Consider the following 18,534-nt stretch of genomic DNA (forward strand, 5'->3'; position numbering starts at 1 on the left):
GGAGGAATTTACGATCAGCTGTTCATGCAAACTTTTATATATGCTTATGACCTAGTTCTTATGAAATTGGGGGAAGATTTTGAAAGTTCAAATAGGAAAATCTAAAATGAAATGGCCCCAAAATAAGCTTAGCAAACACTAACGTATTAGCAGGAAAGAAGACAGGATTTTGCTTTTGACGAGGGAAATGTTTGTGCCTTTTCTTATGCAGAAAAAGCAGTAGAAATTTTATATTGCACCTCATGTGGACTGTAGATGCACAAAGGGTGCAGTGAAATTGTGGATAAGCTGAAAGTTTAAGGTAAACCTTGTATGTGGTTGATATACAGAATTAGTTTTTAGTGAGAGGACCATTAAAACATATTTTTGCAGGATATAAATGAGATCAAATATTGTATGCAGGAGGAGACTGCTAGGAGAGATACGTAAAGCATGTGAGTTTTTTCAGGAATTGCCAAGCACACAAAGTAGATGGAAACTATGAAAGAGGGAGACATAGAACAACAAAGTGATGGAATCTGATCTCAAGAAGCTGAACATTACAAAAAATTACCAAAATGTGCAACAAGCATGAGGCAGTGTTAAGCAAGATCTACTCATCTGTACTAGCATGGCAATATGGACATTAAAAAAAGGGTGTTAGTGATGGATGTTGGGATGTTTATCTATTGTTTAAGACTCATTCCTTGTTGAGTTTTTATCTGCTGCTGCCCTCTTCCATTTCTTTCTCTTATTCACTGTTTCATACTACTTGGAACAATCCTAAGAGATGGCATTAGATCGGCCAGCTGCATTCAATCTTCTCACCACCATCCTCTGTTCCTCTTCCATCTGTACTGAGGTATTTGTATCTAGTAACACCCTGCCATCCTCTTCACCCTTCATCCTCTCTCTCTCTCTCTCTCTCTCTCCCAATTATACTCTATTGACATCTGCCGCACCCTCTCACCACCAGTCGTCATTGTTTTCCTCTAATCCTTTGCTTTCTCTTATATTTTTTCCTTTGGAAACTGGGAGATGGAGGAAGCAATGAGTGGAGCCGTTTCACACTATCAGAGGTTGGAGAAATAAATGGAAATGGAAAAACCTCACTCTATAAATGCTAATGTTAAGATGAGAAGTTAAAGGAAAACTGGAGAATCAGGGCCACAGAGTATGGGATTAGGATTTAGAGAATCTGAGGCAGAATTGGCAGCAGAGATGAGCTTCATAGGAAAAGAGTGAGAAAGAAATATTTGAGTTGGAAGCAACTTTATAGTAAAGAGTATTAAAAGTTGAAGAGGAAAGTTGATGATGAATAACAAGATGGTGAAAATGAAAAAGGATGGTTGATATAGAAAATGGAATCATCATCATCATCATTGTTATAGATAATAACTACAGATAATGAAAAAAATGGAAGGAAGAATTTTAAGAGGGAATTGGGTATATATGTGATCAAAGGTGTGTTAAAGTCTGAAAATATGGAATTTAATTGAACAGTAGTATTACATTGCTACTATAAATGGTGTATAGGCAAAATAATAGAAAAGAGAAACTGCTTGTGAAACTGGAATGAACTGGATGAAGCTGGGATAAATGTTGGATTTATGAGGGTGAAATGATGAGAGAGTTGAAAAAATATAAATGGTGGCAACCAGGTGGAATGAAAAGGTTTTAACCTGAGATGGAGAGTATGGAATCATGTGAGTAAATAAATATATGAAAGGAAGATGTGTTGGAGCGATAAACACAAGAGGGAAATAGATTTTCTTAAATCTCTGGAGACTCCCTAGAAGCTTTAGAAAGCTTGTTACCTAAGTGACCTAATTAGCAGTGGAGGAGGATGTTGTGAAAGTATGGTGCTAGAATATGAATGTGGGGCAAGATCAGAGCTATTGTCTCTGTTGGCTACGAAAGGTCTCTTTCTCAGAGCGAAAGGCAGATTATATGATGCTTGTGCATGAACGGCAGTACTACATGGTAGTGAGATGTGAACCCTGAATACAGAGGACATGTGTAGGCTAGAGAGAAGTGAAGCTAGTATTCTCTGTTGGATGTACATGTATAACAAAGTGCAAATGTATTGAAAGAGAAGTTAGATAGAAGAGGAATCAGATGTAATGTGATTCCTCTTGTGTTTGGCCATGTAATGGTGTATGGACAAGGACAGTTATATAAAGAAGTGCTGGTCACTTAAGGTGGTTGGAAACTGTGGAAGAGTTCCAGGAAGACAAGGGACAAAATAGTGAAGGTCGATCTCAAAATGCTGAGTGTCATGGAGAAAGCGACAAAGGACTGGGAAGATTGGCAATTCATTGTGCTCCAGAAAACCCATCAACCACAGCCAAAATGATGTCCTGGAAGCATTCTGTTTATGTTTCTAGCTTATTCTCCCTTATCTCATTCCCCTAACCCCCCCCCATCAGGCGATGTATGGCACTACGTGGCAGCAAAATTGGCACATATTCCCCACCACTTACTTTACCCCATCAGTTACCCTCTCCTTTTCCCTGCAACTTCCGTCCCTTATGCTCCCCTCCCCTCCCCCCTTTCCTACTCTATTTTCATCAAACACCGTTCCCTGCCTAGTTCTCTTCACTGGATCATACTCCGCTTTATGCTCTCGCAGGCTTGCTTTTATTCCCAACACCCTCTCATCTCCACCATCCATCATGCCCAACCCACTAAACACACTCTGATCTACCCTCAATCCCCCTCTCTGTTGCTCCCCCTACACCTTACACACCACCCTCCCCACCTTACAATCTCTCCTCTTTCCTGAGTCACTGCTCTCTCACCCTACCCCCCACTCCATACTGATATTTCCCATCAGCTGCACCTCTACCCAGCTCTCTTACTCTCCCATTGCATTTCTCTCCACATCTCAGTCCTTGATTTTCTCACCCAATTTGAGAATTTGCTGTGGCACACCATCACTAGCATCTTACTTCTATAGCTTTGTCTTCCCAGTTACTACTAATCACCATTGTAATGTGAGGTAGCCATATCTCTCCCCTATAGCAAGGCATTTGTGTTTGACCCCTATCACACTTTAACTTCTCAGCACCTGGATAAAGCCACCCTACTTCCTAATTCGTCTGCACATCCCTGCCTTAGGCAGGTGTGTGTGTGGGGGCTTTCTCTTTCCTGTTCTTTTCTCTCTTGCAATGTACTTGGCAACTTCACTCGTGCAAGTGGCATGAAAAGAGCATCCAATACTTACTGTGAGGTGGTTGGCATTAGGAAGGGCATCCAGTTGTAGAAGCAGACACTGGAGCTCAGTACGACCCTGCAACTTGCTGTGTCCTGTCAAATCAGTATGGAGGATGGAGATTAAATGATGATAGATAGCACACACATATACACACACAGACATACATTCAGTATCACGTATTTTCTCCCTTTTTCTCCTGCTTCTCTTAATGCTTTACATTCTCCCCTCTTTCTTATTTATCTTCATTGTACAATTTTTGGGGTTGTTGTTTTTGCACTTTATATTTCCATGCTTTTGCTTGTCTCACTCTGTCTATTGTTTGCTTGTTTTCTCTTTTCTTTGTAGTCTTTCTTGAACTATTTTGTGATTTCTATTGATTTATATCTTTATACCTTTGCAGAATAAATTACCACCATTTTGCAGATTAACCATAGTATGTGTATGTGTGTGTATTAGTAGAGAAAGAAAAGGTCCCCTTCACTTATGAATGATCATGGGGGTTGCACCTAGAAATCTCCCCTCCGAGGCACAAGTCTGGGTGAGGTTTTTTTTTGGAAGACCAGCGGTCACCCATGCTTACCAGCCTCCCCTCACCGTGCCACTGATGCTCTCCAAGGGAAAAATCAAAGGCTGATACAGCTTGGCACCTGTGATGTCACAACTCATTTCTACAGCTGAGTGAATTGGAGCAACATGAAATAAAGTGTCTTGCTCAAGAACACAACACAGCCCAGTTTGGAGAAATGAACTATCTTGTGGTTGTGAGCCTGATACTCTAACTGCTGAGCTGTGTGCCTTCATGTGTGTGTGTGTGTGTGTGTGTGTGTGTGTGTGTGTGAAGGTGGTTAGGACATTGCACACCTGATCATTTCATGTTACTCTGCTGCTGGGACTTTGATAGAAATGCTTTACAATATATCTTCAGACTTTCTACAGTCAAATCCCATCTGCTTGGAGACCATTCCAGTATTCATCCCAAGTCTAGTCATGTTGGCTGAAGTTCCAGCAATCTATATAATGGTGGCTGAGGAGGATATGGGCCTTCCCAGGTCATATAGAGTTCTGGAGAGGGTTCACATGCACTGCTAGGCTATATATATATATATCATCATCATCATCATCATCATCATCATGATCATCATTTAATGTCTGTTGTCCATGCTAGCATGGGCTGAATGGTTTGACTAGGGCTGGTAAGCTGAGGGGCTGCACCAAACTCCAGTCTGATTTGGCATGGTTTTTATGGCTGGATGCCCTTCCTAATGCCAACCACTTTGAGAGTGTAACGGGGGCTTTTATGTGCCACTGGCACAACACCAATATCTGCACAATGATTTTACTTGATTTGATGGGTCTTCTTTTATATATATATATATATATATATATACACGTAGATATATATATATATATACGTAGATATATATGCATGTGGCAGTGTGAATGCAAGCACATGGTTTTTGGTTCACTCACATTGCTTGGTACCTTTTGCATGTCTAGTGTAGCCCTAGGTCAACCAAGTAAATTTGGTAGACAAAAACTGTAGGGAACTGATCGAATGTGTGTGTGTGTATAAATGATATTTCTTTTATTGCTATTAAAGCAAAACAATGGTGATGTTGACATTTCATCTGGTTGGTCTGAGCTTTCAAAAACCCATGGAATATAAAAATTCTTTATCACAAAAAGAGTTGAGAATTGAAACAAGACATGTATTTGGCTATAAAAATCCTGTCTCAAAGTCAATTCCTGTCCAAGCCATGCTAACATAGAAAAACAAATGTAAATAACAAACAAATGTTTATATATATATAATATTGAGTTGCATAATAGTGGTTTTATATATATATATATATATATATATATATATATATATATATATCCCCTGGATTCTTCCTCTAAATTGTAAACTCTCTCTCTATATACATAGATCATCGTAATCTTTATGTCTGCTTTTCATGCTGGCATGGGTCAGATGGTTAAACAGGATCCAATGTGTTGGAGACCATACCATGTTCCAATATGTATATACAGGGTGTTCAGGTTAAATTTGACAATTTTTTATGTCTCATTTTGTGAGGAACAGCTTGATGAAGACAGTCAATGGTTCTGGAGAGCATAATGATTAAGGTTGTAGTTGAGAAAAAGTTAGCTGACACGGAGAACTGGAGGCCATTTTAATATGGGAAAAGAGCTTCCTGTGTCCTGATGGATTCCTGCTGGATATCAAAAGGCCAACATTACGACTGCTGCTCAATGCTCTGTGAACACTGTAAAGGCTGTAAGACCTGACATGAAAATCCAGTTCACTGAACGGTGGTGGTCTTTAGGCATGTCTCCAGTGAAGGTGACGTCATCTGACCCACATCTTTGAACAGGGCTTTGTGTTCAGTTCAGATGGCTATGTGAAGCTGCTGGAGATGGTTGCTACTGGAAGGCCATATGTGTAGCAGCAGGATTCAGCTCATTGCCGTAGCTCTGGAAAGAGTGTGAAGTGGTTGCCAGAGAATTTCTACAACTTCACCAGTCCCAGTTTCTGGCCTCCTAATCCCCCCAAATGTAATCCTACAGATTACTATGTGTGAGGTGTGGTTGAGAAAGACACCAACTGCTCTGCCTGCAACACCAAGGCCAAGCTGATGGCCAAAACCAAAGTGGGGTTTGAAGATCTTCCTAGCGATACAATGAGGAACACATGTGCCTGGTTTCAGAGCCGTCTTGAGGCCACAGTCGAAGCTGAAGGTGGCTCGTTACCTACCAGCCATAATCTAGTTGATATTTTTGATGTGCTAAAATATTTTTATTTTTAGATTGGATATTGTGTTTCCTGTTCCCTTTATACAAACTATCATTTAACTTAAACACCCTGTACATACTTGTATCTATATATATATATATATATATATGTATTGCCTGTGTCTCTGTGTTATACATACATACATACATACATACATACATACTTGCATGTTGTGTACATGTATATAATGTGTGTGTGTATTTATTTACATGACTATAATACAATTATTCAGATGCTGGTTACCACTGGTTTCATACAAACTTGACGTGAAAGTCTACTTCTCATATGTTGTTCTGTTCTGTTCTTCACTTCCTTTCTCCCTCCCCTCCTCATCCTCCAGATTTATCTCCCCTCACTTTCTCAATGTCTTCTGTTACCCCAAATTTCCCCTTTCTCATCCCCTAATGCCTGTGAAGTGGTATATTTATGATCCTGAGCCGAGATTACTTTCCCTCACCTACAATTACCACCACCTTCATTCTAACTTTGAATTTATGTCTACAGTTTAGACATTATGGTCTTTATTGTTTTTTTTATTTTTAAAGATGTTTAGATGTTTTAATCTTTGTTTCAAAATCAAAATCAAAATCGATGACTGGCATCTGTGCTAGCTGGGTGCAAAGAGCACCATATGAGTGTGATCGTTGACAGAGCGGCTGACCGGCCTCTGTGCCAGTGGCACATAAAAGGCACCATTCGAGTGTGATCATTACCAGCGTCACCTTACTGGCATACGTGCTACTAGGGTATTAAGAGCACCATCTGAGCGTGATCGTTGCCAGAGTGGCTAACTGGCTTCCGTGCCGGTGGCACGTAAACGGGCACCATTCGAGCGTGATCGCTACCAGCGCCGCCTTACTTGCACCTGTGCTGATGGCATGTGTAAAAAGATTCAAGCAAGGTCATTGCCAGTACTACCTGACTGGCCCCCGTGCCGTAGCACGTAAAAGGGCACCATTCGAACGTGATCGTTACCAATGTCACCTTACTGGCACCTGTGCTGGTGGCATTTGTAAAAAGATTCAAGCAAGGTCATTGCCAGTATTGCCTGACTGGCGCCGTGCCGGTGGCATGTAAAAAGCACCCACTACACTCTCGGAGTGGTTGGCGTTAGGAAGGACATCCAGCTGTAGAAACTCTGCCAGATCAAGATTGGAGCCTGGTGCAGCCATCTGGTTCGCCAGCCCTCAGTCAAAATTGTCCAACCCATGCTAGCATGGAAGGCGAATGCTGAACGATGATGATGATAATGTTTCACTATCAAACACAGCACAAGGGAAATAATTAAAGCTAAGTAATGGAGAGAATTATGATTCCTGGCCTTTACAGTTCTCTAGATTGAAATGAGCTTCAACTCATTTTGTTTTTTATCAGAATTCAGTTTCTATCACAACTGTCTGACAAACAGGAATGTGAAACTGAGTAAAAGTTTAGTGATAATTTTGCAGCTTTATAATACTCTACCTTTGGTATTCAACTGCTATTTTTTCCACCTTGTTTCACACTTATGTGCTCACCTGTGTGTGTGTATGTATGTATATATATATACATACAGGGGGTGGACAAAATAATGGAAATACCTTAAAATTTAAAACAAATTTATTGTAATACAGTGTAGGACTGCCTTTGGCAGTAATTGAATTCTATGAGGTATGGACTTATACAAAGTTTGAATTGTTTCCAAAGGAATTTTTTTCCATTCTTCAGCTAAACCAGTCCCCAGTTCTTGTAGTGATGATGGTGGAGGATATCGACTCCTTACTTGTTTTTCTAAAATACACCATAAATGTTCAATAATATTGAGATCCGGGGATTGTGGTGGCCAGATAAGATGTTCAACTTCACTAGAATGTTCCTTGTGTCATTCAGTAACAACTTTAGCTGTGTGAATTGGTGCATTATCATCCTGAAAGATTGCATTTCCCTCTGGAAACAGTTCCGCAACCATAGGATGAATATGATTAGATAAAATGCTTAAATAGTCTTGATTATTAATTCTGCCATGAAGGGAAACCATTGGGCCAGTGGATTTCCAAGATATAGCCCCACCCTCACATCATCACAGATCCTCCTCCATGTTTAACAGTTGAAAGAAGGCAGTCTGGGTCAAATGCTTCTTTTGGCTGTCTCCACGCGTATACTCGGCCGGGGGTTGGAAATACGGTAAAAGATGACTTGTCCAAGAAAATAACATTCTTCCACTGCTCAAGGGACCAATTCTGTAGGTTGTTACTCTAAACGCTTTGCAACGTTTGTTTTTGAAAGTAATTTTTTTCTGATTGCAGCCCTCCCATGAAATCTGGTTTTGTGCAGCTCCTGGTGAACTGTTTTTCTGGAAACTTAGTTCTTGAGGTGGCCTTAAGCTCTGCAGTAATTTTGGGAGCTGCACTTTTGTGATCCTTTCTGACAATTCGTGTAAGAGTCTGATGGTCCCTATCTGAAAGTTTTGGTTTTCTTCTGGAGTTTTGTTTCAACGAGGAGGTTTTTTCTTTCTCAAAGGCTGTCTTTACTTTCAAGACAGTACTTCTTGATACACCAAAGATTTTGGCTGTTTTCTTTATGCTAGCGCTTTACATACCAGCACCAACAATTTGACCTCTTTGAATGTCCGATAGATCTGTCATTTTAATGAATTTTAATTACCTTTTTCTGGTGGTATCTGAAAAAAATAGCAATTTTAGGAAAACATATTAAGCAACACTAATAATAAATTAAAAAAACATAAAAATAAACAAGCTTTTGACAGTTTTATAGATATTTCAAAATTATGGTGCTCTGTGTTTCTATTATTTTGTCCAACCCCTGTATACACACACACACACACACACACACTTTCATGGTTTGTTTTGATTCTCTGTTCGTGTTTTGTGCTCATCCAATGTTTTATAATGCTGGAAGCATTGATATGTAAATATCAGACAATGTGAATGAGTGCTCAACACCATGAATCTTTATCCGCTAATGCAGTATTGAGCATTCATTCTCATTGTTCAATATTTACATGCACACACACACACACACACACACACGTACATATGTATGTGTGATTGTTGTAAATGAGTATCACTGCCATACAAGCAGTGTATGACATTCATTGCCAATCTTTCATGAAAACCTCTCCAGTTATGGAGAAATATTACCTTGCTTGAAAATAAGCAAGGGTTTGTGAATTCCCTCCGACCCATGCAAGCATAAGAATAGGGACATGAAAATGATGATCTTGATATGGAATATAAATATTTTAGCTGATAATTAATATTGACCAAACCAGGAATGAAAAGAAGTTATTAAAAGAAAAAGTTTCATCTTCAAAGCTCCATAAATTGTGGCATCTTCATTAGGAGACAAAGAACTGCAAAACTGGGAAACGTCTTTAACTGAATTAATTCCATTTTTCATTTGATGTCTTCACAAAATAATCATTAAAGTTGTTTTTGCTTTGTTTAATTCAATTATCAACTAAGGTCACAAATTGGATTTCACAGTAATTTCGTAGTCTAGCTCACTTGTTAGACTTTGAAAACTGTGTCTGGATTATGGAAACATAATATCTGAAGTAAATATTTAAAAATAACTGTCAGTTTTAGTGTTAGTAAAAGCAGTATTTCTTAAAAAAAATCTAACATAAATTACTGAAAAGAAAAGAATGCTCAGTTGTTCTAAATTTCAAATTCACTTTCATGAAAGTAAAACAGATTTCTCTGATTATTTCTAAGAGAGGAGATGTTCTGAAATAAAGTAGTGATGACTCTTTACCCAAGAAAACAATTTCTTGTGTACTATGCCACAATATATACATTCAGTTCACTAGTTTTAAATGTTACTATATCAGAACCATTCAATTACGAAAGTCCTTCCAAATTAAGTATGCAGAATATGGGAGATGAAACTGGTTAAGAATGGCCCTACTCCTTATGAAAATACTCTCCAACCCATGGCCTTATGATTATTCTTGTAGGCATTATCGACATTAAAATGTTGATGGCTGCAATGACAATGATGATGATGATGACATTGGTGATTGATGAGTTATGAAATAATTTCAAACATAATAATAACAATCTTAAAATATAGTTGCTATTGAAATATTATTCTTTGTAATAAAAAAAAAGAGAGAAAGTGAATGAAATAAAAACCTTTAACTGTTTTTTGATTACTATTTAAGCTAACCGGCTTCCGTGCCAGTGGCACATAAGGGGTACCATTCGAGTGTGATCATTACCAGCGTCGCCTTACTGGCACTCGAGCCCCATGCTAGTAGGGTATTAAGAGCACCATCCGAGCGTGATCGTTGCCAGAGCGGCTATCTGGCCTCCGTGCCAGTGGCACGTAAAAGACACCATTCAAGCGTGATCGTTACCATCATCGCCTTACTGGCACCTGTGCCGGTGGCATGTGTAAAAGATTTGAGCGAGGTCGTTGCCAGTACCGCCTGACCGCCTCCGTGCCGGTGGCAAGTAAAAGCACCCACTACACTCGCGGAGTGGTTGGCATTAGGAAGGGCATCCAGCTGTAGAAACTCTGCCAGATCAAGATTGAAGCCTGGTGCAGCCATCTGGTTTGCCAGCCCTCAGTCAGATCGTCCAACCCATGCTAGCATGGAAAGCGGACGTTAAGCAATGATGATGATGAGGATTGTAACAATCCAGTTTGTCAATGATTTTGTAGTAAAGTTTTGTTTTTCCAGATGATGGAGAAGTATGATTTTAATTTGTATCTATTGGTTAATAAGATAAACTATAATATCGTAATGATGAAAGTTAACAAAAAATCTTAACTTATTACAACTTGTCCTGTCTTGTGTTCTTTCCTTTTAAATTTGACTTGATTTGTATATTTTATGTACATCTCTGGCATCAATTAATAATGGTACTTATTTGTGCTTTTTAGAAATCCCATTCATCTGGTGAAGATGATCTTGAAGGATCAGAAAAAGAAGACCCATTAGAAGGTATTTATTATAATTTATAATATACTAGCATTATGACCCGTCGTTGCTGGGTCATAGTGCTAGTACATGTATATATGTGTATATATATATATATATATGTGTACATATTACATGTACATCTATATATATATACATCTACACATAAAATACAAAATACAAAGTTATATCTTGATATCACTAGTGATAACAATACTCAAAATATATAACAGACTGGAATTATAGGCCCGTCTCTTGCAATTTCGATCAATTGTATCTTGTCCTCCCTCTTGTATAGAAGTGTGGCTACAATCCAGCTTACCTCTACTTCTGGGGGGACATTTTGAATTTTTTCCGGGACGTCCTACGTCCCAGATATAAAGGTAAAAATAAAATATTTCCACTTTGCAAGGTTCGAGTCGAGTATTCCCTTGCACGCTCCGTTGACTCGAACCTTGCTTCTATTGTGGCGAATTTACCGCCTCTGGTTAGATATCTTTCATAGTCGCACCAAGACACTTTTCGATGGTGCTTTCCTCCAGGTGTTCAAATCTTTTTTTTTTCTCTACATTGTATACTTTATAGACAATAGTCTTTTCTTTAATTTAATTTTTTATTTTGTTTGGTGGTGTTATCCTAGATTCACCGTCTTTGTCGGTGATCAATCCGAAATAGGTTTGTATTTCTTCCATTTTAATTTTAATGAGTTCGTGCCCGCCGACAGCTGCAGCGAAATCCATTTTTGGACTTTCTTCTATTGAAGGCATTCTAACAAAAATGCTTCCGTATAAACGGTGAAAATATTGTCAATTTCGCCAAACAGGGACACAATTCAATTTTTAAACAATAACCAAAGCTCCTTCTCCCAAAGGGGGAGGGTTACAGTTTACAATTATTTAACAAATGCAACACAACAACGTTTCCCTTACGAGGAACCAACAAACGTGATAACAATAGTTAAACAGCAAAAATAATAACGACAAACCTTACGATGAATCAGAAAGCAGTAAGCAGTTCAAGCTATAGTCCTTTGTGTATAAGAAATAAACCAACAGGAGCGGCTGTTCGAGAAAACAGATATTACATACAGCCAAACTTCATATCGATACTTAATGCTAGCTAATTAGCAGATAATTTAATGTAAAAGCTGTGGTAAAGTGTATGTGCACAGCTCCATCTGGACTATTCCATTTCTGCACACTAATTTTATTTTTAATTTATTCCCATTCATGTGAAACCACTTGTTCAAGTCGTTGATGCAATTTTATACCAATTGCTATTTTTACTTTTGTTATCTTACAATTATATTATACTTTAGTTTGATTTTAATTATTACTTACTACATATAATTCAATTGTTATTATTATCTCTAATTTTTATTGTTAAAGTGAAAGTATCTGACATAAAATAGAGAAACGTTTTTGTTTCACTTTTAACACGTAATACTGAAATAGTGGAGAAGATATGATATTGCTATGGGCTTGCTCTAGGCAAGAAGTTGAACTTTTTTTTGCCCATGAAACTACATGGACCCTAAGTAAGGCATGTGTAGAATTTGAATGGAATTGGTTGTGTAGTTCTCAAGTTTTAGGGAAACACACAGACAGACAGACACACATTCTCCAAAAAGGGTAACCTGTAATGTGCCTTTTGGACTTAAAATTTTGCTCCCACATTCTATTTTTGACCTAGTTTCTACAACTGGATGCCATATTTTATCCTACCATCCTCTGGCTTCCTTAGTCTGTATCCTCTTTGTTTTGTACCATTTTTGGGATGTCTTGAACGAGCCATCTTAATTCATGGCTTTTTGCTTCACTTGGTGTTTGCCACAATAGACATCACTAGTCATTTATTGTAGTCATAAATACCTACTTTATAGGTTCTGCACATCCTGTCAAAACCTTGCTATTTCCATGGATACAAAAGTGGAATTGTTCTTTTATTTGAAGCTGAGAAATTCTTTTTAATTTTCTCCAGAATAAATGTTTATGTGGTTGGCACATCCTGTTACAAACCCAAATGGTATTTTGATGGCTTGCTTCATCATTTCACACATCTCTAGTTGCCCACCTTCACTGTTTCATTGTTTTGGTCTGTAATGTTACTGTTATTTTACTCACTTCCCACGTAACATTTTCTCATTAATAAAACCAATATCCAATGTCTTATTCTCACAGCTTCATACTTCCTGAATCGCATCAACTAATCCTCTGTAATCTGCCTTCATTTTAAATACCTTTGCTGATCTCAGCAGTTGCTCTTTCTTTTGGTTCCATTTTTAGAAGATTTTCTTCCCTGTTTCTCATTCAATAATCTCTTTATATGTCTCAGCCAATTGAGGGTACTTTATCTTCTATGTTTTGTGACAACTAACCTCCACATGGTGAGGACATTCCTTAAATCCATGGTATTCACAATTAATTGCTTTTTTTCTTGTAAAACCAATGTCCTATTAGTTCTCGAACCTGAATATGAGACGAGCAGTCATTGATTGCTCTGACATTTTGGAGTTTCTGTTGCGGATCGTAAGTTCATTTGTCGTAGAGAACAGTAGATTGCAGAAAGTAAGATCATTTGATTTTAATCTTACAGCTGACATGATACCTCGTCCTGGTTCTCTTCACTTGAAATGTGAAAAAAAAAAGAGAAAAAAAAAGTCTTTTCCTATTGTCAAAGACTTGGATATATTTCGAGGATTCCTGTTTAATTAGGAACAACATGAAATTTTGAATTTTGTAGTTATTGTCCCTTTTTGTCTTGTTTAATCTGTTTTGTCTCTCCTTTATTTTAGATGGAATTGATTCATCACAAGAAGCTGCTTTAGTTAAAACCCCTGCTGTTGAACTGAATGGTCACATGTGTGTTGTCATTGCTGCTGATTGGATGGCTGGTGGAGAGCAAGTGATTACAGCATCTTGGGATAGGACTGCCATATTGTATGAGTCGGAAACAGGAGAACAAGTTAACACTCTCACTGGTAAGATTTTCACATATTTCCTGTAGATTTGTTGGACTTTGTTCAATATTTATACAGGTTCTGTTTCATGATATTAACGACTGCCTTCAGACGACCAGTTTCAGTTCTACCAAAGGCTTCTTTCTGTTTCTTTATTTTAAATTGGTGTTTACATTGATGATGATGATTGCTTTTTCTCTTTTATGCAGGGCATCACCAAGAGTTGACAGATGTATGTGCACATCCATCTCAAAGACTCGTTGTAACGTCTTCCAAAGATACTACATTCAGATTATGGGATATGAGAGATCCTTCTTTAGAAGTCAATGTTTTCCAGGGTCATACTCAGTAAGTAATCTTTTAATCCTAAATGCAATTGAGATAAAATTAGCTTTTTTTACCATTTTTCCTTGTTCCTACTGCTATCCATTCTGTGACACATCCATACTAACATTTTTGCTCTATAGATGGCTCACTGCCTTAAAGCCCTCTAATTTTCTTTATTCATTTCTGGCTTATGTTGTAAGACTGCTTTCAAAATCTCATATGGTTGTTGTATGATGTGGAAACCATTTTATGCAAGCATGTATTGAAATTTCTAAAGCTCTTTCCTTCACAAACTTCATGAAGTACCAACTTCATCTCTGTGGTGTCACCTGCTTCTAGTGACTGTTGCAGCAGTTTATGGTTTGATTCCAAAGTCATTAAAAGTTACAGATTGCCTCAGTGCGTTTCATCCACCTAAAACTTTTGGTAGTGCCAGTTTATTATAGACGCCATTACAGCCCTCTCAAATGAATAGATCAGAGGCAGTTCTTTCGTATTTTCTTCCTGCATTTTGAGCAAAACCATTTCTGTGATGGTTTTGAACTTTTTGGCCCTTATTTATTTACTGCTTACCGCCTTACCACTCACTATGTGTAATGATCTCGATGACGAAGGGTGTTTTTGATGGACATCTATTTCTACATCAAATTCCCTACCAATCCTGACCAAACTTTCACGTACCTAATTAGAATAATTAGGCTTCATTTAACTACATCTATTTCTTTTCATTGTCTCTCATCATTTCATCCCACTGTTCATCTTTACAACTAACGAGTGAACACACAAGTATAAGTCTTAAACACACGAGTCTGGTTTACATGTATTCATTTTTTATACATACAAGTGTGTCTGTGTGGTAAGAAGCTTGCATCCCAACCACATGGTTCTAGGTTCAGTCCCACTGCATGGCATCTCGGGCAAGTGTCTTTTACTATAGCCTTGGGCTGACCAAATCTTTCTGAGTGAATTTGGTTGACGGAAACTGAAAGAAGCTTGTCATATATATATGTGTGTCTATGTTTGTTCCCCCACCATTGCTTGACAACCGATGCTGGTGTGTTTACGTCCCTGTGACTTAGTGGTTCAGCAAAAGAAACCGATAGAATGAATATTAGGCTTACAAAGAATAAGTCCTGGGTCGATTTGTTCAATTAAAGGTGATGCTCCAGCATGGCCACAGTCCAATGACTGAAACAAGTAAAAGAATAAAAGAATGTGTACATAGATATTACTAGGAGTGTGTGTAGAGGTAGCTGCCTCTATGCCTCTTGTATGTGTTTGTGTATGTTTACATAAGTGCATGTGTATGTCTGTATATTGTGTGTGCGTGTATATATATCATGAGTGTATAGAGGCAGCCGTCTATATGTCTCTTACATGCACATGTGTACATATATGCGTGACTATGTATGTTATATGTATGCATATATGTATACATATGTGTGTGTATATATATATATGTACATATATATATATGTATGTACATATATATATATATGTATGTACATATATATATATATGTGTGTACATATATATATACGTGTGTACATATATATATATATATGTATGTACATATATATATATATGTATGTACATATATATATATATGTATGTACATATATATATATATGTATGTACATATATATATATATGTATGTACATATATATATATATGTATGTACATATATATATATATGTATGTACATATATATATATATGTATGTACATATATATATATGTATGTACATATATATATATGTGTGTACATATATATATACGTGTGTACATATATATACATATGTATGTACATATAAGTATCTATGTGTATATATATATATATATATATATATATATATATATATATATATATTATATATATATATATGTTTATGTGTATATATTTTTATATGCATCTCACTCACTATCTCTCCCTCTCTACATCCATCAGTTTCAAGGATGAATTTGATACAGTTATGTAGTGATAGAGTCTAAGTGATGGGGGGCAGAGAGAGGGGTAGTAATATGGAATGAAGAATTTGGCAATGTAGTTAGGTCATGCTGACATATGACCTATGTTAGAGCTTAACTGTGGTCTGTCCATAGCACTTACTCAGCATTACCTGACACCTTTGGGTCTTATTGACACCATTACTGCTCATAACCTCTCTCTCTCTCTCTCTCTCTCTCTCTCTCTCTCTCTCTCTCTCTATATATATATATATATATATATATATATATATATATATATATATATAGTGAGAGAGAGAGAGAGAGGGTGTGATGGGTAAATTGTCAGCATATCATATTTCTAATTTCCTGCATGTGCATTGTTTGTTCTTGATTTTGTTGACTACACAGTATAGCAGGGTCAGTTGGGCACTGTCTGTGAGAAAAGAAGCACCATGACATAATTCATTCTACCAGAAATTTGGAATCGACATATTCCAAATTTGGAATTGGCATTTGCGCTGGAAGTTACAATACAAACATTTCAGAGTGTTTGGGTGTCAGTCTGAGGACATGTACTGAGAGTGGCAAAAATCAAACATAGTTGTGTTTGGAGTGGTCACTAGTGATGGCGACATATTGCCTCCATTCATCTTCCCAATGGCCCCACACTCAACATGGAGTCTGACATCAAATGCCTGAAGGAGGTAGTGCTTCCCTGGGTGAAGCAGTTGGTTACTGGAAGACCCCTATGTCTGGCAACAGGACTCTGCACCATGCCGCCACTCACGCAGGAGAACACAGTCACGAAACACTTGATATCTTGAATATGTATGTTATAGTAATCTGTGTAGGAAAGAAGTCCAGTGTGAGTTCCTGATGGAATATGTATTTAATGCATATTGTACATAGAATTGATGTGCAAAAATTTATCCAGGTTGGATAGGCAGCAATGTGGCTAAGAAGCCATGCTTGAGATTTTGAAGTTCAAATGGTTGTTTGTGTAAGGGAAGCTTTCTTCCCTCCTGTATAAAATGTTCACTGTTGATATGATATTCAGTTTCTCAGTACTACACAAGTTGCATTGGCTGCCACATCCCCTTAGCTATGATGCACCAATTTACATGGAAGTTGGCCTCATGTTTCTCTTTAAGTATCCATGCCATATTCGATGATGTTGCATGTTTTTTGTTCTCGTCTCTAAATGAAGCCAAGTGCTACATGTCTCTTTTCTTAAACGTATTTTACATCATTTTGATGCAAGTTTTGATTGTTTTGTTTGTATCAGTGATGCTGGCCTTGTGCTGCAGTTCATTTCCTTGCTACATATTGTTCAGAGGACAATTATTGCGGGAGCTGAAATTACATAATCAAAGATTGTTGTTCCTAATGTTATTATTCTTATTGTGATTGGAAATCATTGACCCTGTGTTGGAGAGGCTAATTTGAACTATATTTTCGATTAAAGATCATGTGATTTATGTGAGTGTGAGAAGTGGGTATCTGTTAGTTTCAGAAAATGTATATTTGTAGCCACATGCATTGTGTGTGAGGGGTTACCATATTTCCCTGTGACTACCTCTTTTTGTTCTATCTGTGTTTGATTTGGTATAAGTTATAATATTTTTAAAAAGCAGACCTTTCTAGAGCCACATTGTAATATGGGACTGCCTTTTGAAAGTTGTTTTATCAGAGGACAGGCTGGAAACACACTAACGCGATAAACTGTCATACCACACACATGCTTAGGTACATTATTTATATATCTGATAGAATATTAGACTTAGTGTTATCAGCCAAAGTGGAAGGTATGTAGCAATACAATTTCAATTTTTGCTCAGTAAATATGAAGAAGGAAAGAAAACAATTCTGTTCTGTCTACAGAATAAGTTACTTGTAATGAGAAAAAGATTTCTGCTGTTGCCATTAGAAGCAGCTTGTGTATTCTTTGACTGTTGTGTTTGTTAAACAGTAAAGTGATTGGCATTAGGAAGGGCATCCAGCCACAGAAACCCTGCCAATGCAGACACTGGAGCATGATGCAGTTTTCAAACCTGTTGGATCCTGTCAAATCCTGCAGCTCATGCCAGTTTGAAACATGATTGTTAAATGATGCAGATTATATGTATTCGCTTTAACCAATCATGGGAAAACTGTGCTCCATGGAAATTTGAATGGCATCAAGAAAATTAGCTTGAAGATTCTTTAGTAGTGCAGCTCTCCTAATGATTAGCTGTGCCTTATGCAGCTCATTTCTTTAGAGTGGTGACCCATGCCTTTGTTGAAGTTATATGTGTGTGTATGTATATATATATATATGTAATATATATATATATATTATATATATATATATATATATATATATATCCATATCCAAATCCAAA

At 37.4% G+C, this 18,534-nt stretch overlaps 1 protein-coding gene across 3 annotated transcripts in view; it reads left to right on the top strand.

Moving 5' to 3' along the window:
* LOC115212801 (WD repeat-containing protein 37) overlaps positions 1-18,534 on the top strand; it is a 203,003-nt gene that overhangs the window by 97,437 nt on the left and 87,032 nt on the right. For all 3 annotated transcript variants that reach the window (XM_036503539.1, XM_036503540.1, XM_029781509.2), the window contains 3 exons: positions 10,881-10,941; positions 13,712-13,897; positions 14,086-14,224. In XM_036503539.1, the coding sequence (XP_036359432.1) occupies positions 10,881-10,941; positions 13,712-13,897; positions 14,086-14,224 (386 nt within the window). The remainder of the gene's footprint in view (positions 1-10,880; positions 10,942-13,711; positions 13,898-14,085; positions 14,225-18,534) is intronic.

Source organism: Octopus sinensis, linkage group LG6, assembly GCF_006345805.1.
Source record: "Octopus sinensis linkage group LG6, ASM634580v1, whole genome shotgun sequence".
NCBI classification, from domain to species: Eukaryota; Metazoa; Mollusca; class Cephalopoda; order Octopoda; family Octopodidae; genus Octopus; species Octopus sinensis.